Here is a 26734-nt window from a genome sequence, read left to right as displayed (position 1 = left end):
GAACGTTATTTACAGGATTTATATATGGTGTAGATTGCTTGATTTTGCCAAATGCAGGATGTGTGTATGAAGAGAGTGAAACACCTGCATGTGTTTACCTAAGGGTAAATGTCCAAACCCATTGTTTATGGTGACATAAGGCCTGCTCTGTTCCTGTTGGATCCAATAAAGTGGTTAATAAGGTTTACAAGTTTATTCAATACCTTTACTAGACTTCAAATAGACCATCCCCGATGCAAATGTCAGCTCATTTCAAACTTGAACACTATGTTGGCTGAGCTCACTACTTGTCAGAACATGTGTCATGAGATTGTTCTAATCCAACCATATTTTGCAATTGCTGCTCCTTGTTTTGTTAGATTCTCTAACTTCCTTCATCCTGTAGCAGTAACAGCCAGTAATGCACAGCTTTCTCCTTCAGTAACACATTGTTATTAATCATGGCTGTGAAATCAATAGGAATGGAGGCTTGTGATTGGTCCCCACAACCCGGTTACTAGTACAAAAAAACGAAAGAAATGTATATGTTAGATTATTATGGTAACTATGTCTATGGATCACTGCGCCTGGCTGTCATGACGCCCCTACGACCACTGAGGTCATGGGTCATGAGTGAGTGAGTGAGAAGCAAATTTAGTAGTGGTATGATATTTGCTAAGTTAGTGAAAAAACAAAGTGATTGATCTGAAGTTTTGAGATAATGTACAGAAGTGATAACAGGTAACAGATATGCCACATTTTTCCTTCCTGCAGTAAAAACAAGATCCTTGTGTCATCAGTTGAGGATGCCCTAACTAAACTGGTTCAGACTGCAAAGGAGGTGAGGTTTTCCCATTTAGTGTATGACATTTCTATAATTCTCTTTTCCAACAAATTCTATGTAATCCCCATTTAGAATAGTATTGATAATGAAGTGTTAACCGATTCATCAGGCTCAAAACGAAAGACGGGTTTACACATACACAAATCTGTTACGATGTTGAATTCAATGACCAAAGTTTTTGCTCAAATCAAATTGAAAAATGAATTCCCCTTTATCATTGAATGCTCTCCAGTCTGATGATGTTTTCCAGAAGAAAAAAAATATTCACATTTCTTTGTTTGATTTCGACAGAATTTAGGAGACTATAGATGCCACAAGCAGATTTGATTTTATCTTTAGATTTGACATCTCAATACAAAAATAGGTAAACACAAAAAATTGCGTTATTAGAAAATGTACTGAAACCCATGATTACGGCCAACTTGATTGTAACATAACAGAATGTACTCAATATTAGCCTGGATTGCTTTGTACGTATGACAGTAACAGTGCTTTTTGTTGCATCAATAAACTTATAATAAGCTTCTTGTAATTTTGATCTTTTTAAGTCAAAGCAGAAGAGCCGTAGCCACCCTTTCCCTCCCATGAAGCGGGAGGATCGCAGGGTCATACATGAACTAGCAGAGTTCTACGGTGTGGAAGTTATCAGCTACGATGTGGAACCAAAGCGGAACTGTGTGGCCACAGCATACAGGTGGATACTAGTACCTTTTCCACAACCTATATCTTACAATCTGTACAACCTATGGTTTTCAAAAACTTTCTACTGTATTTTTACTTGTTATGATTTTGATGAGAGGATTTTAAATTAGCTTAAGGCATACCGACTTAATTTTATGGATGACATCTGCGGTTACATTGATTTTCACCCGTTCTCAAAAAAATATCACCTCCTCCAGGGCTCCACGGAACTCTGGAACTTGCTGACTTATTTTGCCACAAAAGGCCAACATTGGGCCAGGAGGGTGTAGAGGAGGGAAATAGATCCTTTTTATTTCATTTTTGTTTTTATTTATTTACTTTATGCACTACAAAAAATGTTTTTTTCTTTGTCGAAGAAAAGTTATCTTCCAGAAAGAAAATTATTCTGTGTGCAAGAATAAGAAAGGATAAGAAAAAGTCAGTGAGGACGTAAACTTTTTCTTAGAATATTTTTCTCTGACCAAGTTGTTTTTCCTGACACATATGTGACTAGAAACCTCTAGATAAATTTTCTTGTTGTTATGACTCTTCTTTGGCACAGAATTTTAATCTACGATATGAATTCAGAGAAAAATGTTATAGAAAAAGTTTACGTCCTCACTGACTTTTTCTTATTTCTTCTGTCCTCAAGAATAAATTTCTTACACGTAGAATGAGTTTCTTGCACTAAGAGTGAGGTTCTTGTACAAGGAATACCTTTCTGTCATCAAGAATGAATTTCTTATGGCTAGAATGAGTTTCTTGCACTGAGAGTAAGGTTCTTGAAATAGGAATACCTTTCTGTCCTCAAGAATGAATTTCTTATAAGTAGAATGAGTTTCTTCCACTGATAGCAAGGTTCTTGACATAGGAATAGTTTCTGACCTCAAGAATGAATTTCTTACACCTAGAATGAGTTTCTTCCACTGAGAGTGAGGTTCTTGTAATAGGAATACCTTTCTGTCCTCAAGAATGAATTTCTTACACGTAGAATGAGTTTCTTGCACTGAGAGTAAGGTTCTTGTAATAGGAATACCTTTCTGTCCTCAAGAATGAATTTCTTACACGACAGGCAGTTTACTACTAGAATGAGTTTCTTGCACTGAGAGTAAGGTTCTTGTAATAGGAATACCTTTCTGTCCTCAAGAATGAATTTCTTACACGACAGGCAGTTTACTACTAGAATGAGTTTCTTGCACTGAGAGTAAGGTTCTTGTAATAGGAATACCTTTCTGTCCTCAAGAATAAATTTCTTACACCTAGAATGAGTTTCTTCCATTGAGAGTGAGGTTCTTGTAATAGGAATACCTTTCTGTCCTCAAGAATAAATTTCTTACACCTAGAATGAGTTTCTTCCATTGAGAGTGAGGTTCTTGTAATAGGAATACCTTTCTGTCCTCAAGAATGAATTTCTTACACGTAGAATGAATTTCTTGCACTAAGAGTGAGGTTCTTGTAACAGGAATACCTTTCTGTCCTCAAGAATGAATTTCTTATGGCTATAATGAGTTTCTTCCACTGAGAGTAAGGTTCTTGACATAGGAATAGTTTCTGACCTCAAGAATGAATTTCTTACACCTAGAATGAGTTTCTTCCACTGAGAGTGAGGTTCTTGTAATAGGAATACCTTTCTGTCCTCAAGAATGGATTTCTTACACGTAGAATGAGTTTCTTGCACTAAGAGTGAGGTTCTTGTTATAAGTCAGAATACCTTTCTGTCCTCAAGAATGAATTCCTTAAACAGTTTCTTAACAAAGATGGAGGTCTGGAATCAAGAATACCATTATATCAATGATGATATAAATGTAAATATGTTCCAATCATATTTGTTATTATCGATCTAATTGTTTAATACACGGTTTTGGATTTTTCTTTCTAATGCCCATTCTTAACCAAAGATTGCAAAGCAAATATCAACCAGTTTGCAATGCAATTGTTTCGATATAAACTACGAACAAAAAGTTTGGAAACTTTACTTAGGTAACCGTTGATCATATTTCCGTTGTTTCTTGATCAATTTCAATGCATTATATATCGTTGGAAAGCCTGTCTAATTTCCTTTTCTATGATACCCAACTCATTATAATTGCAATCTCATGGAGCGAGCACCAGGCCTACTTACGCGAGTGTGTTGTAGAGTGCCCAAATTTCCATGCTAGTGTCAAACACTCAGCGCAGCGCCAAACTCATTTCAGGTGGTGTTGTCCACATCGTGAATGGAACAGTGTGTGGAGGAATGTTATGTTCACAGTTACAGATAAGAGTTAATTCATTTATAATAGACTGTTGGATGGGTAAATGAAAGTGTTGGCAACGAGGAGAATCCTACGCTTCCTGTTGCACAGATAGACTGACTGATTGTTTTGTTGGAGTCAGTGTCATGGTGTGGGGCAGTATAACGTTAACTGCCAGTGGAAAAACCAGGCTAACCATCCTAAGCAACCTCGATGTGTCAAGACATAGAGACACCTTTCTCAATCCAGTCACATTTCCAAGATGCTTATCTCTGCAATATGCAAGATGATGGTGCACGTCCATACAGAATGAGAGTCATTTCAGACCACCTCCAGTAGGCAGGAATACAGAGGATAGAAGGGCCCTCCTGCAGCCCAGATCTCAACACAATTGAACACAGTCTCAGACTCTGTGATCACTGATCAGCTTGGGCGAGCTGTGCATGCAAGAATGATCAACAGAACAACACTGGTCGACCTGCAACGACTCCTTGTGGAAGAATAGCCAGGGGCCGCGTAACAAAACTGGTGACAAGCATGAGGAGGATGTACCGGACTGTGGTGACAGTGCATGGCTTGTGTACTCAGTTTTAAGCCACCTTCATCATAACTGAGGCCCCTTTACGTAATTGTTTTTTGGATGATGACTATCCTTGGCTTTCATATTAATGTGTTTTGTTGATTTAAGTTTCATATTACCCTCGTACAAAAGCCATGTGCTACCAGCAGAAGAAAAAAGTACTGAATTGAGCGTTTGACATTAGTAGGGTAATCTGGGCACTTTTTTCATGTGACCTGCTCGCATAAGCAGATCTGGTGCTCGTTGCATTAATTTACAACCATATTAAGTTTGGTATCATGGGAAAGAAAATCACACAAGCTTTGTAATGATATATAAATCATTGAAATTGATCAAGAAACAACGGAGATATGATCGACCAAAGTTAAGTTTCTGAACTTTTTGTGCTGAGTGTAAAACTATATGTTTCACATTTGATGTGATAAAAGCACAATTTCTCTGTACTCATACAAATAACTAATTGTCCTTCTAAAACTGTCAGTTCTGCAGTGTTGTAGCTGTCTCTAAGACAGGCTTAGTCACATACCTGGAGCATTTCTGTTGATGGCGTTGGCCTGAGGAAGCATTTTGGAAGTTAAAACAAGTCATCTATACGTTGTGTAGTGAGTCCCACATGATACCAAAAGTGTCCTCACAAAACTAGCCACATCTCTCCCTGATATTGTAAGATCTAAGCGCACATCAGACAAATGCAGCTGGAGCCCAAACTCAACCGTCCACATTCAAACTGTCCTTACAGCAAAGGATGATGGGAGTATTAAATTACCCGTCATCCTTAGCATGATTTACTTTGAATTACGAGAAAAACAATAATTATCTTCTTAAACTTTACAATGTTACGAAAATAAAGGGAATCATATTTCTCAGACTTCCTACATTAAAAATCGAGAATATGGACCCAGGGTTCAGAAGGAAGTGCAGCCCACTGTGGCCTTGCTGTAGTTTGAAAGGAGGATTGGCCCCCATAACTACATAAATATCCCAGACTGTCTCTGGCTTGAAACAATAGCAGGAGAAGATTAGCATAATACTGGTGAACAAGATTCAAATATTTTTTCTTCTGGTTTTCAAAGTAACATTATGAAACAATACAGAATGACACAGAATGATTGTAACAAAACTGTCAAGAAATGTCAAGAATGTTTTCTTAGTGAAATGAAAGTCTAAAGAAAAATTCATGTATGGCAAGAATAAAAATCTTAAGAGTATATTCTGTAAGATACTCCATTTGACCAAACAAGAAGCAAATATTGTGTGAAGAATAAAGAAAAAAGATTGACTAAAATTTCTAGAAAATTCTTGCTGATAAAAAATCAAACTAGAAATCCTCTCTTCACCCTACGAAAAACAAGAATAAAACTCTTTATGTAAGATTTAACATTCATAGATTTTGCACAAGGTTTCTTGATTTTCTTAAAATTCTTTGTGGAAAAAAAATCTTTCTCTCCATAAGAAAAAAATAAGAAAACAAGAAAAATAAGAATTTAAATATCGAATAGCATTTTTGGTGGTGTTGAGATCCTGTATTATACCAGTGGACTAGCCCCCTGCTGTCTTGCTCACTTGCACAAAAGATGTGTGGCCCAAGGGCTGCCAAAACGGAGATGGGCGCCGCCTTATGCACAGTCTGGTGCGGGAAGGACTTTAACTTAACTAATCATCATTATGATACTAGAACATGTCTGAAATGTGATAAAAAAATCTAAGACCAGTGTTACAGATTACTACATCTTTCATCAATGTACAAGGTATGGAGGAAACAGCTGTTAGCATTGGTGTAGAGGTCTCACAGTGAGATTTATAAGTATGAGCTACATGTATGGACTGCTTTATATGGAGTTCAATGCCTTGTATGTTGAAACATCACAGTCATACATCATCCACAGGTCTTGGAGCCAAATACCTTCTAATGGTGTACTTCTTTGATCATTCTAAGACTTGTTATTATACATTGATCACTTCAGCTGAGTCTGCTAAGATGAACAACACAACCTGCATGTACCTCCTACAAATAAAGACTTGTCGTTTGCCTGATACACTTTTTTCTGTCACAGTGGTTCAATATGCAAATCAGCGTTGTAGTCCTTTTAGATTTTTTAGAAGCATTTTTTCTGGATTTTTTGCCCTCTCACATTAGTTTTGGGCTCTCTAGAGGATGTCATCCATAAAATTAAGTCGATGTGGCCTAATAAATATTTTTCACTAATGTTGTCAATTTTCTATCCGTTCTGACGAATCTGTTTATTATAATTAATGTTAATATTATTTGTATACATCAGTGTCCTAGCCAGCGCCTGTCATTCCGTCATTTGACAAAATTTTGCCACTCATGAGGGGCTAAAATTCTGCCCAACCCCTCATTTTTGACAGACAAAAGTGGATTGTGTAAAGATATAAACAGAGCTTGGAATTTTTCAAAGATTCTCCAGAAAATTGGCGGAAGTTTGCGATGGGGCCGTCTTAGACCATTTCTAATGCCTGCCGGCGGCCGGCAAAAACCCCAGCCAGACAAAAGAGCGCCGTGGTAGCCAGCGAGCTTGTGGCCATAGAAAAATCAGTGCGACATGCACCCCCTCCCAACTGCAGTTCTGGCCGGTTGCATCAGGCTGACGTTTTTCCCGGTTCTCCTTCAGTTATTGCCATCAAAGAAGCCTAAAAACTCCTAAACACTCCTATTATAGCTATCAGGCTTTCTGTAATTTGTGTAAACATAGTTCAAGTTTCAAGCTGGATGAGCTGCATGCACTTTCTTCCCACGAAAAATGGTAAAGCTATGTCAGATATTTGATTCCACCATTGACTTGACCAATAACAGTGCCCGTCAACGCCGCGTAACTGAAAATCGACCAATGACATGCGAGTCTCGCTGTTCACGAGATATCACCTAAGCGTAAATTTGTGAGATTTTATCGGAAAGAAAAAGAATGGCGGCGTCGACAAAGCAGCTGCTGCTGTTGGAAGGCTTGAATCGGCGAATTTTGAACTCATTCAGTGAATTTACTGCAGAAAATTACAGGGGAAAACATCGGGAGAAGACAACATGGGACGTCTTTATGGTGTTCTGTCTAAAAGTAGAGTGTCTTATTCCTCTTTACTTTTACTACAGGGCGCAAATGGGACCAGTGTTGAAAATGCTTTATTTTTGCCAACTTATTCAGAATCAGAATATATGTTTTCAACTGAATGCGTATTCTCAATGACACTGTTTAATAAGAAGACTTTTTGTGCCTTCCCTGATCGTGTCCTTGACATAATCCTCCCACTTTTGCTGCAGGGATCGATGCTGGCTACCATCTACATCCTTGACAAATGTGGTAGGGAGGGAATCGAACCCTAAACCTCCCCCACCCATACCTCACCATATCACTGATAAAGGAGCAATAGCAAAGTAAGTGTCTCCCATGTGAATGATCAATTAAAAAAAGGTGTTGTTGAGATGTTGTCAATAGGTTATGATGGACCGTTCCTGTCGAACATATGAAACATATAGAACCCCCTGTTCTATTTCTAACAACTCTGTCAAAAACAGCGCTAATGGGACAGAAATGGCATGTGTTATAAGCAGGATATTATGTATATCTTTGACAGGTTTTTCACTGTATTGGCTGCATGCATACTCAGGACAGAAACGAAATGAGAACAAAGCAATTCAGACATTCAAGGGCAGGGAGCTTGTGCCACATGCCAACTACTCACTACTGTACTAAAAAGTCTGCTATTGCAGAGTTCTGTCTCCTCCATACTTGTGTGTGATACTGATTAACTTGAAGTGAAAAGGGAAGTAAGGAAGGGCATTTTGATATTCAATCATCAAAGATCATGCAGCTGTTATTCATGCAGCCAGCACAGTGGGAAACCTGGCACGGATATGTACTCTGCTTTATTTGTGCATCAGCTGCTTGTCAGCAACCGGGCACTCCTGCCCACCAACAAGATAATGGCATGCGACGTCACCCATTTCCGCATTAACTGAAAACATTACGCTCTCACGTAACTACATCTACCCCCTCCTCAAACAGCTTGGTAGATAATAAGCTGTCAACAAGAAGGCATAGCCTTTTTTACTTTAGCCCGCTCTGAAAGGATTTCAGACCAAAAAAGCTCAACACAAGTCAGTCCACATTATTGACAGCCAAGTTCTGACAAACCACAGAACCGGGTAACTCTTAGCGTTCTACAGCTGGCTTATTTGCATATTATTTCTTTGGGGCCAAGAAATGATATACAAATAAGCTAGATTTTGCACGTTTTGCGTTTTCCTCATTAAAAATGATGGAAATGTGACAAAATGACGGTAATATAAATCTAACTGATAGTGTAGATTTTTCAAATTCTGAGTATTTGTTGTTGTTATACATTTCAGGCCTTCTCAACACACAGTTATCCCAGCAAAGAATGCCTGGGGAGGGCCCAGCAAAGAGCCTGATGTAGAGGTTATTGACTACTTTGACATGGAGTAGGCAAATGGAGGTGTTCTGGTGGTCCACTCTGGAGGCATCGGAAACGACTCACATCTGGCCCTCTGCAGCTATATCCTGGAGGTTACATCTATGAACAATGTTCTTTTCCATGTCTCTTTTTGATGACCCTGGTACCTGTGTACATGCACACTTAAGGTATGATTTTGAGACCCGCAAGATGCTAAGTGTTATTTTGCTGGAAATGTTAAGTCTACAGCTGACACCTTGTGCTTACACCTTGTGTGTACATTTGTCCAAGTCCATATCAACAGTTTAACAAAAAATGATACTAAAAGTGCTAGTTAGAACACATTAACAGATTTTAAGAATAGCAAATGCTGTAAGAAATATGCCCTGTTAAATGTATAATCAACACGTATCCTCATGCAATGAAACTTGGAAATACAATCAGTAAGTTTCTTGTTGTAGGACTATAAGTAATGTTATAATTATTTTAGCCTTTAGTTAACAGATATAGACTTCCCTTTGCATCAGCTACGAATCAAAACAGAAAAATGCATAACGCCCACTTTTATGTTTAATGTTTGAAGGGCTTTTTGACGACATCTTTGTTGATTAAAAAACTGAAGTAAATTTCCTCCTTTTCTTTTCCATGACATCCAAGTCATTTTGTGTTATTTTGTGGTTCATGTATGCCATTGATACTGTTTTCATGATGGTATACAGTCATGGTGCAATATTTGTTAATTGAAGTTGAATAAACTGAGCACAAAATTTTGGGAGCTTTGTTTCATTCAATCAGAAAATATTGCATCAATTTTATCGTCTTATATATTTGATATATATATGTCAGGGAAGAGACTCCGATGTGGTAGAATTGGTGATTCTGCCAGGAGAGATCCCGATCACTATTTCCGATCGGAGTCTCTGCCGGAAGAATTGCCGGTTCTATCGGTAGAGACTCCGATCGCATTGATCGAAGTCTATTGCTCTATACTAGGCCATTTTACTAGACTATACTAAGTAGCCATACAGGAATGGACTCTTCCAGTGGCACCTCCACACAATATGGACCAGTCCAAAACCATATCCACTTAAAAAACAAATGGACTGTTGCATAAGTACCGTAGTCCAAAATATAATTTAGAAAATGTCCCCCGTTCAAGAATTGACTCTTCTAAATACACTTCTGCTAACAACTGGACTTTTGCAGAATCACTCTAGCTCAAATTTGAAATAATAAAAAATTCCCCGTGCAAGAATGGAATCCTCCATGTCAACTAGACCAGTCGAAAAATACCCGCTCAAAAATGCACTCTTGCATAATCAATCCAGTCGAAAATTGAATTTAGAAATATTAGCCCCGGTGAAGACTGGACTCTTCCATATTATACATAATGATATATATGATGATTTGACAGGAGAAGAAGAAAATGACCGAAAACAACATATTTCAACCATAGAATGGGTGAAATATAAAAATGTGACACCCTTATTTTTGAATGGATGCTTCAAGAGTATACATTTTTGTTTAGAAATAACGAAAAAGTTATTTATTTCAAAAATTGTTTTGAAAGGCTGTATGCCAAACATTTGAATGAGGGCCTGTGTACATGACCAAAGTAGATGTCAAAGTTCACATCATTTTGGTTTAATACATAGGAACTGGAGATTTGTATCCTTTGTTCTGAAAATAGCTAAAAATGATTTGCCAAAGGTGTGAACAAAGCCCTGCACGCGCTCAGGCCGTCGCATTTTGAAATGCAGTGCTCCCATTGGCAGTTACTTCCATCACTGTATATAGCATTAAAAGTGACAGAAGTGGCAAATATCGTCATAAAAGACCAAAATAAATCGTTTTGAAGAGGTGTATGCCAAAAATGGGAATGTAGTCCTTTAAATATTTGTTCAAGGCACATCTACAGCAAATCACAGGTCATTCGGTTGAAATACCAGGGCACAGGAGGCCAAGATATTTGGTCTAATAATTGCCTTAAAACCTCAATAAAATCACTTTAATGGTCTATATCGAAAAAAATGAATAAACTGTCTGGGGGTATTTGCCTACACTACCTTTCTGCCAAATTTCAGGTCATTTGGTCTAAAAATGACCGAGATTAATCGATTTGAAGATTTGACAGGAGAAGGAGAAGAAACCTGACACAAACAATATGTTGAGCCATACTAGGTATGGCAAAACATGATAAGCCGGAGCCTAGCTGCTGCTAGGAGAGTTGCCAATTAGCCCCTGGCAGCGAGAGCTGTTGTAACATAGGCAAACATAAGACAAACAGCAACTTGTATAATGGGCAGTACCCCCCTACTTTCAAGATGGTCTGTAATTCTGAAATTTTCTTCGGCAACCAATGCCATACTAGAATTCATAGTCCATAAAAGGATCTCACGCCGGAAACAACACCTCCGTCGGATGTAAACCTCTATCCCGGAGGTAATGAATGTGATCACAAGTGAAACTATCATAATTTAACCAAAGACGAGCGCAGGGATGTTCAATCTCATGCTATCATGCCCTGGCTATATTTCCTTTTTATCACCAATATACATCTCTCTCTACATGTATCTCTCTCTCTCTCTCAATTCAACTCATATCTACCTTTGGCTAATCTTAAGTGACTATGTTCGTTATGCAGTGAAAACACGCTTAGACCAATTTTCAAGCGAAAAAACACGTTCGGAGCGGCGTATTTCACACATTTGAATGTTTTTAAGGATGTGAAGGAGAGCACAAGACTTTCCCCCAGGTCAAAATAGTCCCCCGGGCCGTCCCTAGCGCCGTCCCTAATGCTACTTTCATTCATAGTTGTCAGATATCTTGTTCCTGTTCTCCTCTGCTCGCAAATATAGAAACCTAGACCTAGAAACCCTGCAAAAACAGCACCACACAGTATGCTTTACTCACACCCGACCTGTGGCCTTGAAATAATATCACGTGGTATAAAAGTGGGAAGTGGAACTGCAACCTTCTGTTAAGTGTTATTGAAACAGGTAACGTTACAGTTTTTTTTCATGAACGTATTTAGGGTGATTTCCATGGTTTTGCAAATAGGTGTTCCTCTACCTTGAAAGTATATACCGACCAGAATGCTTTATAGCAGCTCCAAAATGTTTTATGAGGAAAAGCTAAAGTATCTCACGTAAGAAAACAAATCATCCATTGAATAAGCACTTTGACAGGGAAATATTTGCTCAGCGATATTGGAAGCTTGCTTGTATTTTGCAAGGCAAATATTAGCCACTGGAAAAGGTTCCCGAGCGGAAATTTAACTTCTCCTTTTTCAATAAATGTCTCTGTCGACATAAAAGGCTGGCAAACAATGAAGGAGTATCAATCCAAAAGGAGACAGGGAAGTCGCCGCTTTCGGCCATTAGGAAGGTAAATAGAACCTTTCTAGTGAAGCTGTGTGAGCGGGCGGCAGGTGCTACAGGCCGGCCGGGTTCTCATGACGCACGGCGCCGCTCATTAGCACACCAGGCCGGGAACTACTACCCATCGACAACTGTTCCTCCTCCGGCACAGCTGGTGAGTATGGAGAGGAATTAGCCATTTTGGAGTCTTCTTATTTCTTATAGATTTGCAAGACAAAATGTGGTAATATTTCCACACACTACTAGCCCACAGGTTGGCAAGCAGTTGTATAATTCAATTTGGTCTGCTTTATAAGAACATATGTTTGTCAACTGGAACACAAATCATTATGGCGGCGAGTTACAAGAGATGGTTCTCCTCTGTCTTCACGCGACACGCAATATGGAATAACTACAGCACTGCAACTGATATTCAGCACCGGGAGCCGACATCAGGTTTGAGATGTCTCCGTACCTTATCCCGCTAACAGTTCTTGTGACTCACAGTGGCATTTTCCTCAGAATGAGACTCACAGTCAATCATGCAACAGGAACACATCCTGGTCCGCCAAGATACACATTTGGATACAAAATTTTGATTTATGGTCAGCTTCGTTTATTACATAAGGTCATTGTTTGTATTGAATACATATATGATATCTTTTAAGAGGAATAAATTCTTCCGTTTTTGCAAAATAGTGTTTGGACCCAAATCCTTTATTTTTAAGTGCCAGTTGAAAATTTTTACTCCGAAAATTCATTCCGTGACTATGTCGGTAAACATCTACGACTATAACTATAGTAACGTCTTCTGTTTTGTTACCGAGATTGGTACACTACTGTGGACATTCCGTGTTGAGTGGGGTCCGTTTGGACCCCAGCAAAATGTGCAGTTTTTAAAACATGTCATTTACGGGCTGTCCTCAATATGTATTTTGGAACCATCCATTTTTGTTAAGCAGTAAAGTTAGTACCATTACTGCAGAACATGGTCCTTTTTATGAATTTTGATCATTATAATGAGCAGAAATTATTCACACCTAAACACGCCAAAAAATAATAGGGTCCGTTCCGTCCATCTGGTCATTTTATTTGAAATAAATGTTAGCTGTTTGAGTGTTTTTATTACCTGACTTGCTACTGCAATGTACGGGAACATTTGTAGGTATCTTATTAATATTGAAAATGAAGTGACATTTTATGGACACTATAGAAAGCCATGTGTGCTTCATCTCCTTAGCAGTTTTCATTGCATCATAGTATTTTTAATCATTTTGCATACAAAAGATGTACAAATAGATTTTTCCCGTACATAGTCAGCTGATGTTTTTCATGGCAGAAAGTTAAGCCTCGTATAAGGTTGGTGGCCATTGAACAATGTTTCTCTATCAAGGGTGTTCGGCAAGTTCCATTCAAATGCGCTGTGCGTGACGTCACGCCAGGCGTGGATCTGCAATTAATAATCAAACTGACTGTGAGAATTTTGTTTTAGAAAATAAAATGGACGAAGATGCACATCTTGACTCAGAGACGTTTATATGTTCTGAATTAAATGATATAAAAACAATGGCGTTTTAAATCCGCAATATCAGAGGGCTGTGTATAGTCGTTGTTTCAAAAAAATATCAACCGCCGTGAATTGTACATGTACCTCACATTTCAAAGGATGACAATATGTGATTCTTCTATGCCAACCCAATGTCCTACTACATAGCCTCACCCGACTCACTGAACGACATTTAATGCCATTAACAAAGGGAACAAGGAACCTTAATGGCGAGACAGCTATTGTTGAGGGTCTTAAAAGATGTTGACGCTTGGAATACAAGTGCGGCATAAAAGGGGAAATATTCGCCCCCAGCACACATGCGTCTCGGTTGCCTCATTAGTACCAAAGGAGAAGTCAGTAATTGTCATGCGTCTCTGTTCGTCCCGGAGAAGACGGCCCTTACTTCTAATGTCGCAAAGATAATAACGTACAGCCTTTGCACATTTCTTGCCCTCGCAAGATGAAAGTGCGCCGCCGCCACCGCTTGCCAGGACTGAACTGGCACAGAGAGAACGCTGTTTGACTGATCAAAGACGGGAACATGCTCGACGATTTCGTTCATCCTGCGCCTTTCAGACATCGCAGTGCTCACTGAGGACCACTCTGCCTTTGCATTTGCATAATTACCTTCGTGACACGGAGGTATTGTATTTACTCGCTGTGTGTTTGTGAGGGTGGTTTCTGTGAGCAAGGTAACCCGGGAATGCCTGAGTGGATTGTCTTGATATCTGACATGAAGGTAGGTCTTCAGAAGCTTAGGCTATGGTACTGAAGCGGAATGATTTGAGTGGTAGATAGCTCTTGGGAGGGGGAGTAAGTCGTGTAGGTTTGGGCCCCTAGCTCCCACACCTTGCAAAATAGGAATGCCTAGCTAAAAGACGTAAAAAAAACATGTACAACAAGCTGGAGTCATTGATCAGATATGACAGACAGTCGAACAGGTGGTTCACGGGGAGGTACTGCTGGTGGTCTGTCTGATGTCTGTGTTTTCGCAGTATATATTTTCCATAAGCTAGTTCCATATATCATTCTGGTGTTAGGCCTGATGAAGTTCTGTTCTTGTATTTCAATTAGGAAATAGTGGGAAGTACTGGGATATGAAATATACAAGAGCATCTATAAATGTTAGAACTTAGAGTAGAGTTAGGGATAGAGTACACAGTTTAAGTGTGCCATCAAAATTTCTCAATCGATTATGATACAAGATAAAGCAAGAAATGTATCAAAGCTGTTAACTTTTCACAGAGGTGTGAGGTTTCCGAAATCTCGTTTATGGGCCATAGATTACCTATATTCCAATCATTAAAGCCATATGAAGCACATACAATTTCCCCATTGATTGCAAATTAAGTCATAATCTGCATGTAATTGCGTACAACTCTATCTAGGCTACCTGTATGCCGAATATCATGGGAATCCACATTTCCCTAGGTCAGCTATTCGTTTCTACAAACTTTAGCACAAACATCCCTCCTGCAGTTCAAGAGTAATCTGTTTGTGTTCCCACACCCACATCGCCGCGATAATTATGATGACAATGATCGCGATAATGATAATGATAGTGATGACATTTAAGTTAACAGTGATTCTGACAATTCTAACTGACAATAATGACGATATAGTGAGAAAAATGTGACGATGATGATGATAGATATGATGATTACGATGATGAAGATAATGACAAGGATTATGATGACAACGATGATGATAACGATAGCAATGACAACTTAGAGTTCCAAGGCCTCATACATTCACCAAATGATGATAACCTTTTCGAGTGACGTATTATAAATGTTTCTCGTTGCTTATGCAGATAAAGCCTTCATTTGCCCAAGAAATATCATTTGATTATCTTCTGCATGCACTCAAGTAACTAACACAAGTTGTTGAAACTGTGCAAGTCGTATCTCATCAAAGAAGGCTATTATAATATTTCCTCATAAATTATATAAAAGAATTCGAAACCCTGATTTTCTTCACTTGACTTCCAAATGCCACACGAATGAAATTCTCACCATTGAGCACTTTTGAACTGAAGTATTTTCTCATTTATCATGCAAATTTTGTATTCATTGGAATAAGCCCACACCATCTTAATCTTATGGATGATATCCTCGAGCGCATTGATTTTCGCCTGTTCTCTAATTTTTCTTTAAAAATCACCTCCTCCGAAGCTCCGTGGAACTCCGGAACTTGCCGACTTATATTGATGCAAAAGGCCAGCATTTTGCCGGGAGGGGGGGGTCGTAAAACTCGTTATGTACTACCACAGAATACGTCAGCATCAAAGTTCACAAGAAAACTGGGGTGTCATTGTGGATTGGTATGCCCTCGACGTTGGCGAGGGGGGGGGGGGTTGGGGGGGGGGGCTCGCGGCGGCCAGCGAGTATCACCCAGACAATTTCAAAGACGTCCTATCCAGAGTAGCTCCCACACGTTTCTTTTGCAACGATGAGACACATGGGAGAGGAATTGAGGCATTGGGGCATTGGTATGAAGGTCTCACAGCGAGATTTTTAAGGTTGAACCATGGAATGCTTAATATGGAGTTCAATGTCACGTATGTTAAAACTCATATCACAGTCATATATCATCCACAGTCCTTGGAGCCAAATACCTTCTAATAGTATACTTCTTTGGTCGTTCTTGTCAATATATTAAACATCAATCACTTGAGCTGAGTCTGCTATGATGAACAGACAACCTCCATGTACCTCCTACAAATAAAGACTTGTCGTTTGCTGGATACACTGTGTTCTGTGGTTCATATCGCAATACCAGCTTTGTATTCTTGTGATTTAGCAGTATTTTTTTTGCTGGATTTTTCTTTTCTTTCGCCCGCGCGTATTAGTTTGGGTCTCCAGAGGATGTCATCCATAAAATAAAGATGGTGTGGCCTAATTGATATCTATAGATATTCTTCATTTTCTCAATTATATATGTCACATGTTTTAGAGTCCTACATTTAAATACAGCAGATTTATAAGCTTTCCTAATTGATTATGCAAATTCATTCCTGATTTGCAAAGTTTTTATCTAAGTATGTAGGTCATCACGTTGTCTACATGCCAAAATCATGAGAATCCATCAATTCCTTCTCGAGTCATTCTTATTCAAAGTCGGAAAGACCATCGCCCACTGCAGTTCCATAAACGCCGCTTGGGGGCCCATTATCGAAATAGACTTTTGTTTTCTTGACCCCTACTCACCTACCTAATATCACACGGACCCATTCACAGCTTCTCAAGTTAGACAAACAGCACCGAAAATATAACCTTCTTGTCGAAGGTAATGATGACTATGTCGATGACACAGTGATATGATGATGTTAACAACACCAGTACCAGTCTGTTCCTTAGTTCATGTGATTTCCATCAGAAGTCCTGCATCCTGCCCAGATAGGCCGAGCCCGGCGTGCAAAGCTGAGTCAAACATGAATGTTTTGTTCGTTCGGCTCGCGTTATCTTGGCAAGGCCTATCTATCATCACGATGGAGTCTGGGCTCGCTAAGACAAGGCAATCAGAGATGGCAGACTTCACTCTTTACCAATACTGCATTGCGGCCCTGTCAGTCCCACCAAGTAGAATAAAACTTTTATTCTAAAAGCACTGGGGTTGTCTGGCAATGCAGGATTTCGTACAGTAAGAATTGCAGGAACAAACAGTTTTTCCTTTGAATTTGTGACTGTATGTGCTACATAAACACTACTAAAGAAAAGAAGAAAAAAAACACCGGAATCAAAAGAGAACGAACCATTGTCAAAGTATCAAACTATTTACATTGGAGCCACAAGAGACCAGAGGGTGAAAGGCTTCCCAAGTTGAATTTATAGACGAATACATGGTGGCTTTGTTGACTACTTTCACAATTTCTAAAAGAAGCGAAACGACAGTTATTACGCGTTTCAATCAATCAGTCAATCAATCCTTCAATCAACCAATCATTCATTTTGTGGCGTCGGTGTGGCGTAATGGTGAGAGCATAGGGCTGCCAAACAGCGTGGCCCGAGTTCGATTCCGGCTCTCCCCCAGACATGTCTGGACATGCACCCGACGTTGTGCCCTTGGGAAAGGCACTTAACACAAAAATCCCTCACTTCACTCAGGTGTAAATGAGTACCTAGCTTTGTCTAGGGACGTCCCTCGGATAGGACGTTAAATGGAGGTCCCGTGTTTGAGGAGAGCCACACCTTGAGTACGTAAAAGAACCCACCGCATCTTTCGGAAAAGAGTAGGGGCATGCCCCGGTGTGAGTGGCTCAAAACGTTCCGGTCTAAATGGGGTAGGGAATTTCCCGAGCAGCCTTCGTAACCCCTGCTTCTCCTAATGGGTCAGTGAAGTCATGCTTGTCTTGAGCATTGATGTTTCTGGCCTAGGGTGAAGAGATGCTGCTACAGTAACAATTGAGCCGCCTTTCTTCGTAAATCGATGGCAACATCAGGCTCTGATGAATGGATTAAAAAAAATTACCATCAATCAATAACCTTTATTTTAACTGGAATGCTCTGTCGGCCTTGGCCGCTCTTCCCAGAGGTCCAGTTTGAGGGGTAGGTCACGGGAACACAGATATATAACGACTAAGAAGTGTGCCAAGTTTCGTTTCTCTTGGATCCTGCAGTTGCCTGCTCTGAATTCAACTAATTTAACCTCCCGCGTACTGCAGTTTACTTCTGACAAAGTGCCAAGGGTGTGGTCATCTTGATATCAACTCAGTCGTTTATATTCATTTATCTATTTATTCTATCTACTTCATTTCTGTTTTCTTTATACAGGTTAGGCGCTCAGTGCTTAACACACTTCTTTACAGGCCCTGTTCAGAATTACATTAACAGAATAACATACAAAGGGAAATGAGAGAAACTAATAACCAAACAATCAATATTCAAAAATAACAATATATACACAGCCGGGTCAATCAGAATCATATACCGTAAATCTACGGCCGGATTCTAGTCGGACTTTAGGAAGTTGTAATAAAAAGTTTGAATTATGCCTTGTTGCATATAGATGTGAGATGTTCTGTCAAATATATGTACATATTCTGGTACCAGTTGGTGGGTTGATCTAAAGACGGCCTGTAGGAGATGCATTCTCCGTCGAGATGCTAGGGAATCCCAACCTAACGCAGACAGCTGTTCATAATCTACATGTGCTGTACGTGACAGACCGAGGAGAGGACAAGCCGTGCTGCAGGGTTTTGGAGATTCTGGAGATTGTCAGAGAGATTTCCACAGTTTGCCCATACAGTATAACGTTAATCAATCTTAGGAAGAATCATGCAATTAAAAAGCATACAAAGTGTCATAGCATGATTTTTTAGTGGTAGATAGCTCTTGGGAGGGAAAGTAAGTTGTGTAGGGTTGGGCACCTAGCGGCTTTTTTGAACTGCAGGACCCGATTTCGTTTCAAACTTTTAACGGGAATAACTCATGAAGAGGTTGACGGATTGTCATGACATTTGGTATGTAGATAGATTGAGTGATGATTAACAAGATCAAATGCTAATTATGCAAATCAGTTAGCTAATTCGCATAATTAATGAGGGACGTTTTATAGTATCGTTTCTTCAGATACTGTGCCATATTATTACATATCTTTTGCTCAATCGCTTTGCTCTTTCCTACGTACTTTGTTGTTTTGTCTTTTCAGCTAGGTGGATGTAATAATCTCGGTCACGGGCCATCGACAGGTATTCCTGTGTTATCCAGGGTGGCTCGTGTCCCAGAACACGTACAGTCACCCACGGAGCATGTTTGTTACAAGGAGCATCAAACACTTTCTCTTGGAAGGACGATTCGTTGAAGTTTTTTTTATTCTATACGAACGAACTGTGACTGTTCTAAGAGTACTTCTAGGAGTAGTGCTTCAGCTTTCTTATGGTATAGGTGAACGATGGTCACTGAGTCCGGTCGAGCACACGCTATATTGCTATAGTCCGTAACGTTCTCCGGGCTAGTTGTTATGATGACGTCGATGAATATAGATGAGTTTTCAGTAATACGTGTTGGCTTGTCTATAAGGCTTGAAATGAATTACAGAAATTATCATAAATATCTGAGCAACAAATTGACACATTTCAGTCTCAAAAAAAAGATATGTGGTTACATATACACCATGATAACCATGCTCACGATACTAATGGCCTTACTTTCTGACTCACCCTCGTACAGATGTCTGCTGAGGAAAGCGGGAATCTCGGGAAATGGGCGAAGCAAGGCTCTCGGGATATTATGCAGCTTGATGTTGATAATGATCTGCTCGGACTGGATGAAACATTCTCGAAGTAGGGACAGAAAGCGGGTTCGCCCTTTTAGACTTTTCTCCCAGCAGAGGTGGTGGCCGCATTTTTTTCGTCTTAGTCCCTCCACGAAAAAAATGCGGCCACTACAACCCCAAACAAACCCCAACCGTAACACATGCTTGGTAAATACTTCTAGACAACATCGCTGGGGAAAATGGGATTAATGTCGAATGCATTGCATTGGAAATGCATTGGACACTTAAGCGTCAGCATTCTACCTAATGATAAACTTGTGATTTGTAGGTATAGCTGACTGTAAACAAGTGCTTAAAGTATTGAATGTGAAACTTTTATTCAAACAGTTTTTCCGTGGTTTGAAACCACAGAATAGCTTGATTAGTCTTTTATATGTTTTATACTGGTTATGATAACATCTATTATCACATGGCCAGATGGCGTCGACCAATCAGAAGCCTCCATTGCCCATGTGTTATGACACCATAACACACCACTTACTGACGTCATAACACCACACATTACTTAATGACGTCATAACACAACCGTTCCGTTTTGTAAAGGTATCTTTTTGATGATTCTTTTTCTTAACTTTGTTTAAAAAATCTTTATCGTCTTAAAATTGTCGAAACCTTCTTGAAATACATACAAAAAGGAACATCTTTCAATTCAAGTTCAATATAAACGGAAGGACTAAAAACAATATTCTTCACACCCCCACCGTAAGTGGAACCGTCCCAACAAATTTCACCTCGTCCGCCATTGAAACCAGTTAGATTGGTTTTCGGGTCATGGAAAGCTGGGGAAGACGCCCAGGAACATGCTGCAGCAGTTGAGGGACGGGGAGGTGACGAGTGTGACCAGGGAGCAACGGCCAATGCATATTTCCCTAAGCTAATCTTGACAGACAAAGAAATTGCCCATGAAGCCATCGAAATTCTCCTTTTTTTACCCAGGAGGACCCCAGGCCGGTATGTTCACGTTTCTGAGGGGTTTTGCCCGGCTGAAATTAAAAATATTGCCGGCAAAGTGATGTCGCCTTGTTCAAAACACGCCATACGCACTGAACACGCCCCCCTCCCCACTGGCCCAAGTCTACGTGTACGTGTGTTGGCATCGAAAAAATTACGGTCAAAATCGCCAAAATTCTTACAAGTTTCTTCCTACAGTTGGAGCAAGTTCCAGCTTTAAAACTACTTGGAGCACATATGGATCAGTACCTGACATGGGACAATCGCATCGGTGCAACACGGGCATGAGTCAAAAGATCTGGCACAAACCCTAGTACTCTCACATTCGGATTACTGTTTGTTTGTTTGTTTATTTATTTATCCAGGAATACAGTATCGCCTGGCGGCGTTTTTCAACGAGTCCTGGGGGGTTCAACCCCTTACATAATAGTACATAGCAACAATAAAAATTCAAATAATAACAAATAATACAGGAATTAACTTAAAAATATAACTAATTCAACAAGCAGAAATCCTGAGTTAGATAATAAATGAAATAACGATAACGTAATAGATTAGAAATATTTAGCCAAAACATAATGATGAAGAATCAAAACAATGACCCAAACTCAAATATAAATAAACAAGAAGTGAATTTGCATATCAATGTTAAATCATAAGAAAACTCATGTCAAAAATTATGGGTCACTACAAACGTCAAACATAACATAGAGAAAAGAAACGTCGACTAGAAAGGAGTTTGTATACATATGTCAATGTTTAGCAGGGAGGCAGTGGACATCGTATAGCTGTTTGAAAAGTGGAAGTGATCTGGCTGATTTAAGATGTTGTGGTAGTGTGTTCCAAAGTGCAGCCCCCGAGGACGAGAAGGCTCGTCTTCTGTATTCCAAATGTGTCATTGGCAACTGAAGGCCGCCTTGTGCCCTTAGGCGGGTGTTATGGGTGTGTACATGGGATAATTGGGTGAACATTGCAGTGATGTAGGGAGGAGTCAGACCGTTAAGGGCCTTGTAGACAAGTGTAGCTTTACTCTTCTTGTGAATTTCAGCTACTGGGAGCCATCCTAGTGTGTTGAGAAGGGTTGATGTGGGAGTGTACCGGTCACAGCCAAGAATTACCCGACCTGCTCTTTTCTGCAGCTTTTCAAGCTTATCAAGGTATCCCTTCCCTCCCTGGTCCCAAACTGTGCTACAATAGTTTATGTGGGGTATGAATAACGTTGTATACATTAACCGAAGAGCCTGACTGCTGACATATGGCTTAACGTACTTGATGATGCCAATTACCTGAGCGAGTTTCTTGAAAATGTGTTCGAAGTGATAGCTCCACTTAAGTACGTTGTCAATCGTAACCCCCAGGTATTTGAAAGCATTTACTTGTTCCAGTCTGGCCCCGTCTAGTGTAATATTAAGCTTTATATTGGCCACATTCATTCCATGTGTACCTATGAGCATTGTTTTACACTTTGTAGGGTTCAAAGAAAGTTTGTTAGCAGCAAACCAATGGGAAAGCCGGGTTGAATCACTTTGGAGTGTTTTCTCCAGTGTGTGAAAGCTTCGCGCCGCAAAATATAAAATAGTATCATCGGCGTACATGGAAACTTTGCACGACTGGATGCAATTTGGTAGATCGTTTATATAAACGATAAACAGTAGTGGACCCAAAATGGATCCCTGTGGTACACCACAGGTGACACAAGTTGAGGAGGATAAAGCTGAGTTTACACCCGTGCATTGCTGCCTACCAGTCAAGTAAGACTTAAACCAGCCACAAGCTGAGTCTTCCACGCCATAGCATTTCAGTTTTAGCAGTAGTATGTCGTGATCTAGCGTGTCAAACGCTCTTGACAGATCACAGAAAACTACACCAGTTAGCTCTTTCTTTTCTATGGATTGAGTCCAGTCTTCCACCACAGAGTGTAACGCTGTCTCACATGAGTGTAGTTTTCTAAAGCCAGACTGACAGGATGTTAGCAGTCCGTGATGGCTCAAGTATGTGTACAGTTGGTTGTGAACTACTCTCTCAAGAATCTTTGATACCCCCGACAGAAGGGACACAGGACGGTAGTTATTCGGATTTGTTTTGTCCCCCTTTTTGTGTATCGGCGTGATTTTGGATTGTTTCCACTTTTGTGGAAACTCTCCGGTACTCAGTGAAAGGTTGAACAGTTTGGTGAGAGGAGGACCGAGGATACGCGCACCAACTTTCAAGAGCCTACTGCTCTCCTGTGTGGGGCAGTACAGCGGCTAAAAACATCAAACGGCTACAGGTCGTGCAGAACAGGGCCGCAAGACTGGTCCTGGGATGCGACCGCAGGACAGACAGTGCAACAATGCGACATGTCTTGGGCTAGTTACCCGTGAGCGAGAGAATCCGGCAAAGAAGTCTTGCTACGTTTCGCAGGCTAGTACATACTAAAATGCCGAAAACCCAGTACCGTCAACTCACTTTTCAGTCCGAAAATAGTCGGTATCAAACAAGGGCAGCGACATCGAACTCAATCAAACTGCCAAAACCAAAAATAAATGCAGAGAAGAGAAGATTCCTGTACCGAATGTCACACCTCTGGAACCGGACAGTTGTTGCATGAACCATATATTCTTCTGTTATCTTCAAACTTTTTATCGTGTGTTAATGTTATCCTGTGTTAATGTATTGCGGAACAGTGTTGCTTAATGTTGTATTGATGTATGTTTCAAAGGAAGAATAGCTATTGTGCTAATTGTGGATCCCAAATAAAGTCAAGTTCTACAAGGATCTCAGCCCTATATGTGTACGCTTCTGTGGGATTTTTTCTGGCTTGAGCAAAAATTGTCCGGGGAAACTACAAGCAAAGGGGACGTAAACATGCAAGATTTCTTACCACAGCTAAGTGTTTAACAACCCGTCAGGAATTCTGAAATTTACAATACCGCCCGATATGAAGTCTACATGTCCACAACAATATTTTTCTACAAATAATGCCAAATGCTTTGTTGCCATGCTGCATTAAATGGATTGATAAAACATGTAGAGTATTAGATAAAAATCTATGTATGATACAGGAATTTGTCTCTCTTATATGGGTCAGCTTTGATAGGCTTTGTGATAATAACGATAATGACCCGACTGTTCCTCGGTGTATATGGTGTCATAACGCCTGGTCATGTGCCATAACCACCGAATAAAACCGAGTGTGCGAAGTTAACGAGGTGGTTTTATGAGGTGGTTATAGCACATGACCAGGCGTTATGACACCATACACACCTCGGGGCAGGTCATCAGCCCTTAATTATGTCATACCTGGGCCGCGAAAACGTTCGATACGGGTGTTCCGAACCGTGTGATAATTTTCCGTATCACACGGGGTTCTAAGCTGTATCACACGGGCTTCCATAGAATATCTAGAATGCACTTCGAGCCCGCCGGTTGCGCCGCCGTCGAAAATTTAAATACCGAATTCGGAGGTTGGAATCAACGTTGTTACAGTTTTATTTTGTTTGAGGAAACAAAACTCTCTCAACTTCTGGCGCACTCCGCATTGAAATGTATGTTTTCTCGGATGGGTATGACATAAATAAAATACAACACGGTGTATTATTGATCCTGAAGAAGGCGACAGTGGTCGTCGAAAATTCGATCCGTGAATACCTTAGTGTTGGAAGAAAGTTTAGCCTTGTATTAAAACACGGTGTATTCTATATATATACATATATCACACGGGCTTCCATAGAACATTTCAAATGTATTTCGAGTGCGCCGGCTGCGCCGCTGTCAAAAATTCGAATACTGGATTGGAATCGATGTTGTTGACCGTCGGGCGATCCTACCCGCGGTTGGGCTGGTACCTCGGGTGATAGGGAATACCCCGTGTTGTATTCTATGTTGATAACACCAAAACTCGTCATGTCCGTTTATTGTTGTAGGACATGGTGTGAAATGCTGATTCAGATCTTCTTTTTGTATGGTTTATGACTAGCAAAGTCAATTTTGTGCGTAAAACAGAATGGAAACAAGCTCTTCCTTGCAGTTCACTATTTTTCTACTGCAGGCCTATCTGCGTGCCATTTTTTAGGAACTAACATCGTAGTTTTTTCTTTGGTTTAGATATCTGAGCAGCTTGACTAGTCTTTGACATACTTTGTCGGTTAAGACATTTGTGGCAACAGTACAACTGGTGACGTCTGTTACTTTTGAAATAAAAGATCTGCATGTCAATGTGTCGGCTTTTTCTGTCAGAAACGATGAGACAATGGCAGACCTCCCGCCGTTTACTGTATTGAAAATAGGCAAAATGTCAACGCAAAGTAACACCAGACTACATATTACCACTTATATATCACACAGGCCAAGCAACCAAACTTGTATTCGAATCCACTGGAGCCTTAGCTTGTGTTATTGAGGATAGATGTTATGTATGTAGGTCGTATACTCTACATTTAGTAACCTTTCATCGTTTTACAATAACCGTCTGGTAACCTGTCCAGGCCATGAAGCTCATTAGCATTGCATTTGTTTTTGAATTGTCCCGTTTTGACCAGCTTACTTTCACTCTGAAATCTCAAGACGATTATCGGTCACGACGCGTCCATTCTTACTTCATTGTCGTCTAATCTTCGTGTTATAACAGAGAAGTATCTGTCAATCACCCAGCAGAGACGAAATACACATTCTATAGTTGGACGCTGTTAGTTACACTCCAAGCAAAAGTTTGGGAAGACTGTCAGTAACGTAGTTTGGACATAAAACGGGACATATGAACAGAAGATCACAATCTTCCCACGGAATCTCTGCTTGAAGCTTAGCTATCAATATGCGTGTGTGTATGTATGTGTGTGTTTCTCTGTGTGTGTGTGTTTGTGTGTGTGTGTGTGTGTGTGTGTGTGTGTGAAAGAATTAAGATAAAATAGAATATGACAGGCAGTGCCATTAACTCATAACTTTCCATTCCATTGATCGTCCGAAGTGTGTAGAGGTAGACGGGATAATTGTTACGTGACATTCATGGAACCCTGAAACGAGTCAGAACGACATTTTAGTTCAATGTTATACACATACATATACACATATTACGTAGGTCTAATATTGCAAGAACAGCATAAGACTAGAAAGACATATTTCCCTACTATTTATGATGATGATGATGATGATGATGATGATGAAGTGTATGTATATGCGTAAGATTTATATGTAGTAAGTTTCTTTTTAAACACTTAGTTTTATTACTTGTAATTTTATAGTACATGTGTAGAAACGATTGTTATGTACAAAAACATGCAATTCAGCCTGCTGGCTGCAAAATGTTTTTACAAAGCTTTTTTTGCCAAATAAACCATTCATTCATTCATACATGACCAAGGCAGACACAAGCCAAATTTAACATCATTTTGGTTTAATACATAAGAACTGGAGATGCACGTCTTTGTTCTGAAAATAGCCAAAATCGCTAAAAACAATTCTGAAGTAATGTATGCCAAAAGTGTGAACAAATACTGTGCGCGCATGTCATAGACAGTCCCATACGGCATTTGGTATAAATACTATGGCATAGCCCAGAAATGTAAGGTAAATTGATTAACTCAATTGGCCAATTAAGGCGCTCGCATTTGAAATGTAGTGCTCTCATTTGCTGTCATTTCAAGACTATGCATGGTATTGGAATGACAGAAGTTGCAAAATATTGAAGAAAAAACCAACAAAATAAGAGGTGTATGCCAAAATTGTGAATTTAGTCCTTTCGATGCTTGGCACATCTACAAAAAAATCAGGACATTCGGTTGCAGGGCGCAGGAGGCCAAGATATACGTTTTTGGTCTAAAAAAGGCCCCAAAACTCAATAAAATCACTTTAAAGGTCTAGATCGATAAGTATGTT

At 39.9% G+C, this 26734-nt stretch overlaps 1 protein-coding gene and 1 long non-coding RNA gene across 2 annotated transcripts in view; both read left to right on the top strand.

Annotated features, from left to right (window-relative positions):
- LOC136446693 (transcriptional repressor NF-X1-like) overlaps positions 1 to 9516 on the top strand; it is a 125625-nt gene extending 116109 nt beyond the window's left edge. Inside the window, exons 22-25 of the mRNA XM_066445163.1 lie at positions 754 to 820; positions 1372 to 1517; positions 7593 to 7706; positions 8682 to 9516. Of these exons, the coding sequence (XP_066301260.1) occupies positions 754 to 820; positions 1372 to 1517; positions 7593 to 7706; positions 8682 to 8778 (424 nt within the window). The 3' untranslated portion in view covers positions 8779 to 9516. The remainder of the gene's footprint in view (positions 1 to 753; positions 821 to 1371; positions 1518 to 7592; positions 7707 to 8681) is intronic.
- Positions 9517 to 11594: 2078 nt separating this feature from the next.
- On the top strand, positions 11595 to 23918 carry LOC136447350 (uncharacterized). The gene is made up of 2 exons (XR_010757714.1): positions 11595 to 12280; positions 19825 to 23918. It is a non-coding gene; the product is annotated as an uncharacterized lncRNA (long non-coding RNA).
- Positions 23919 to 26734: the final 2816 nt, after the last annotated feature.

Source organism: Branchiostoma lanceolatum, chromosome 13 (assembly GCF_035083965.1).
Source record: "Branchiostoma lanceolatum isolate klBraLanc5 chromosome 13, klBraLanc5.hap2, whole genome shotgun sequence".
Lineage (NCBI taxonomy): Eukaryota > Metazoa > Chordata > Leptocardii > Amphioxiformes > Branchiostomatidae > Branchiostoma > Branchiostoma lanceolatum.
This window is presented reverse-complemented; position numbering and strand designations above follow the sequence as displayed.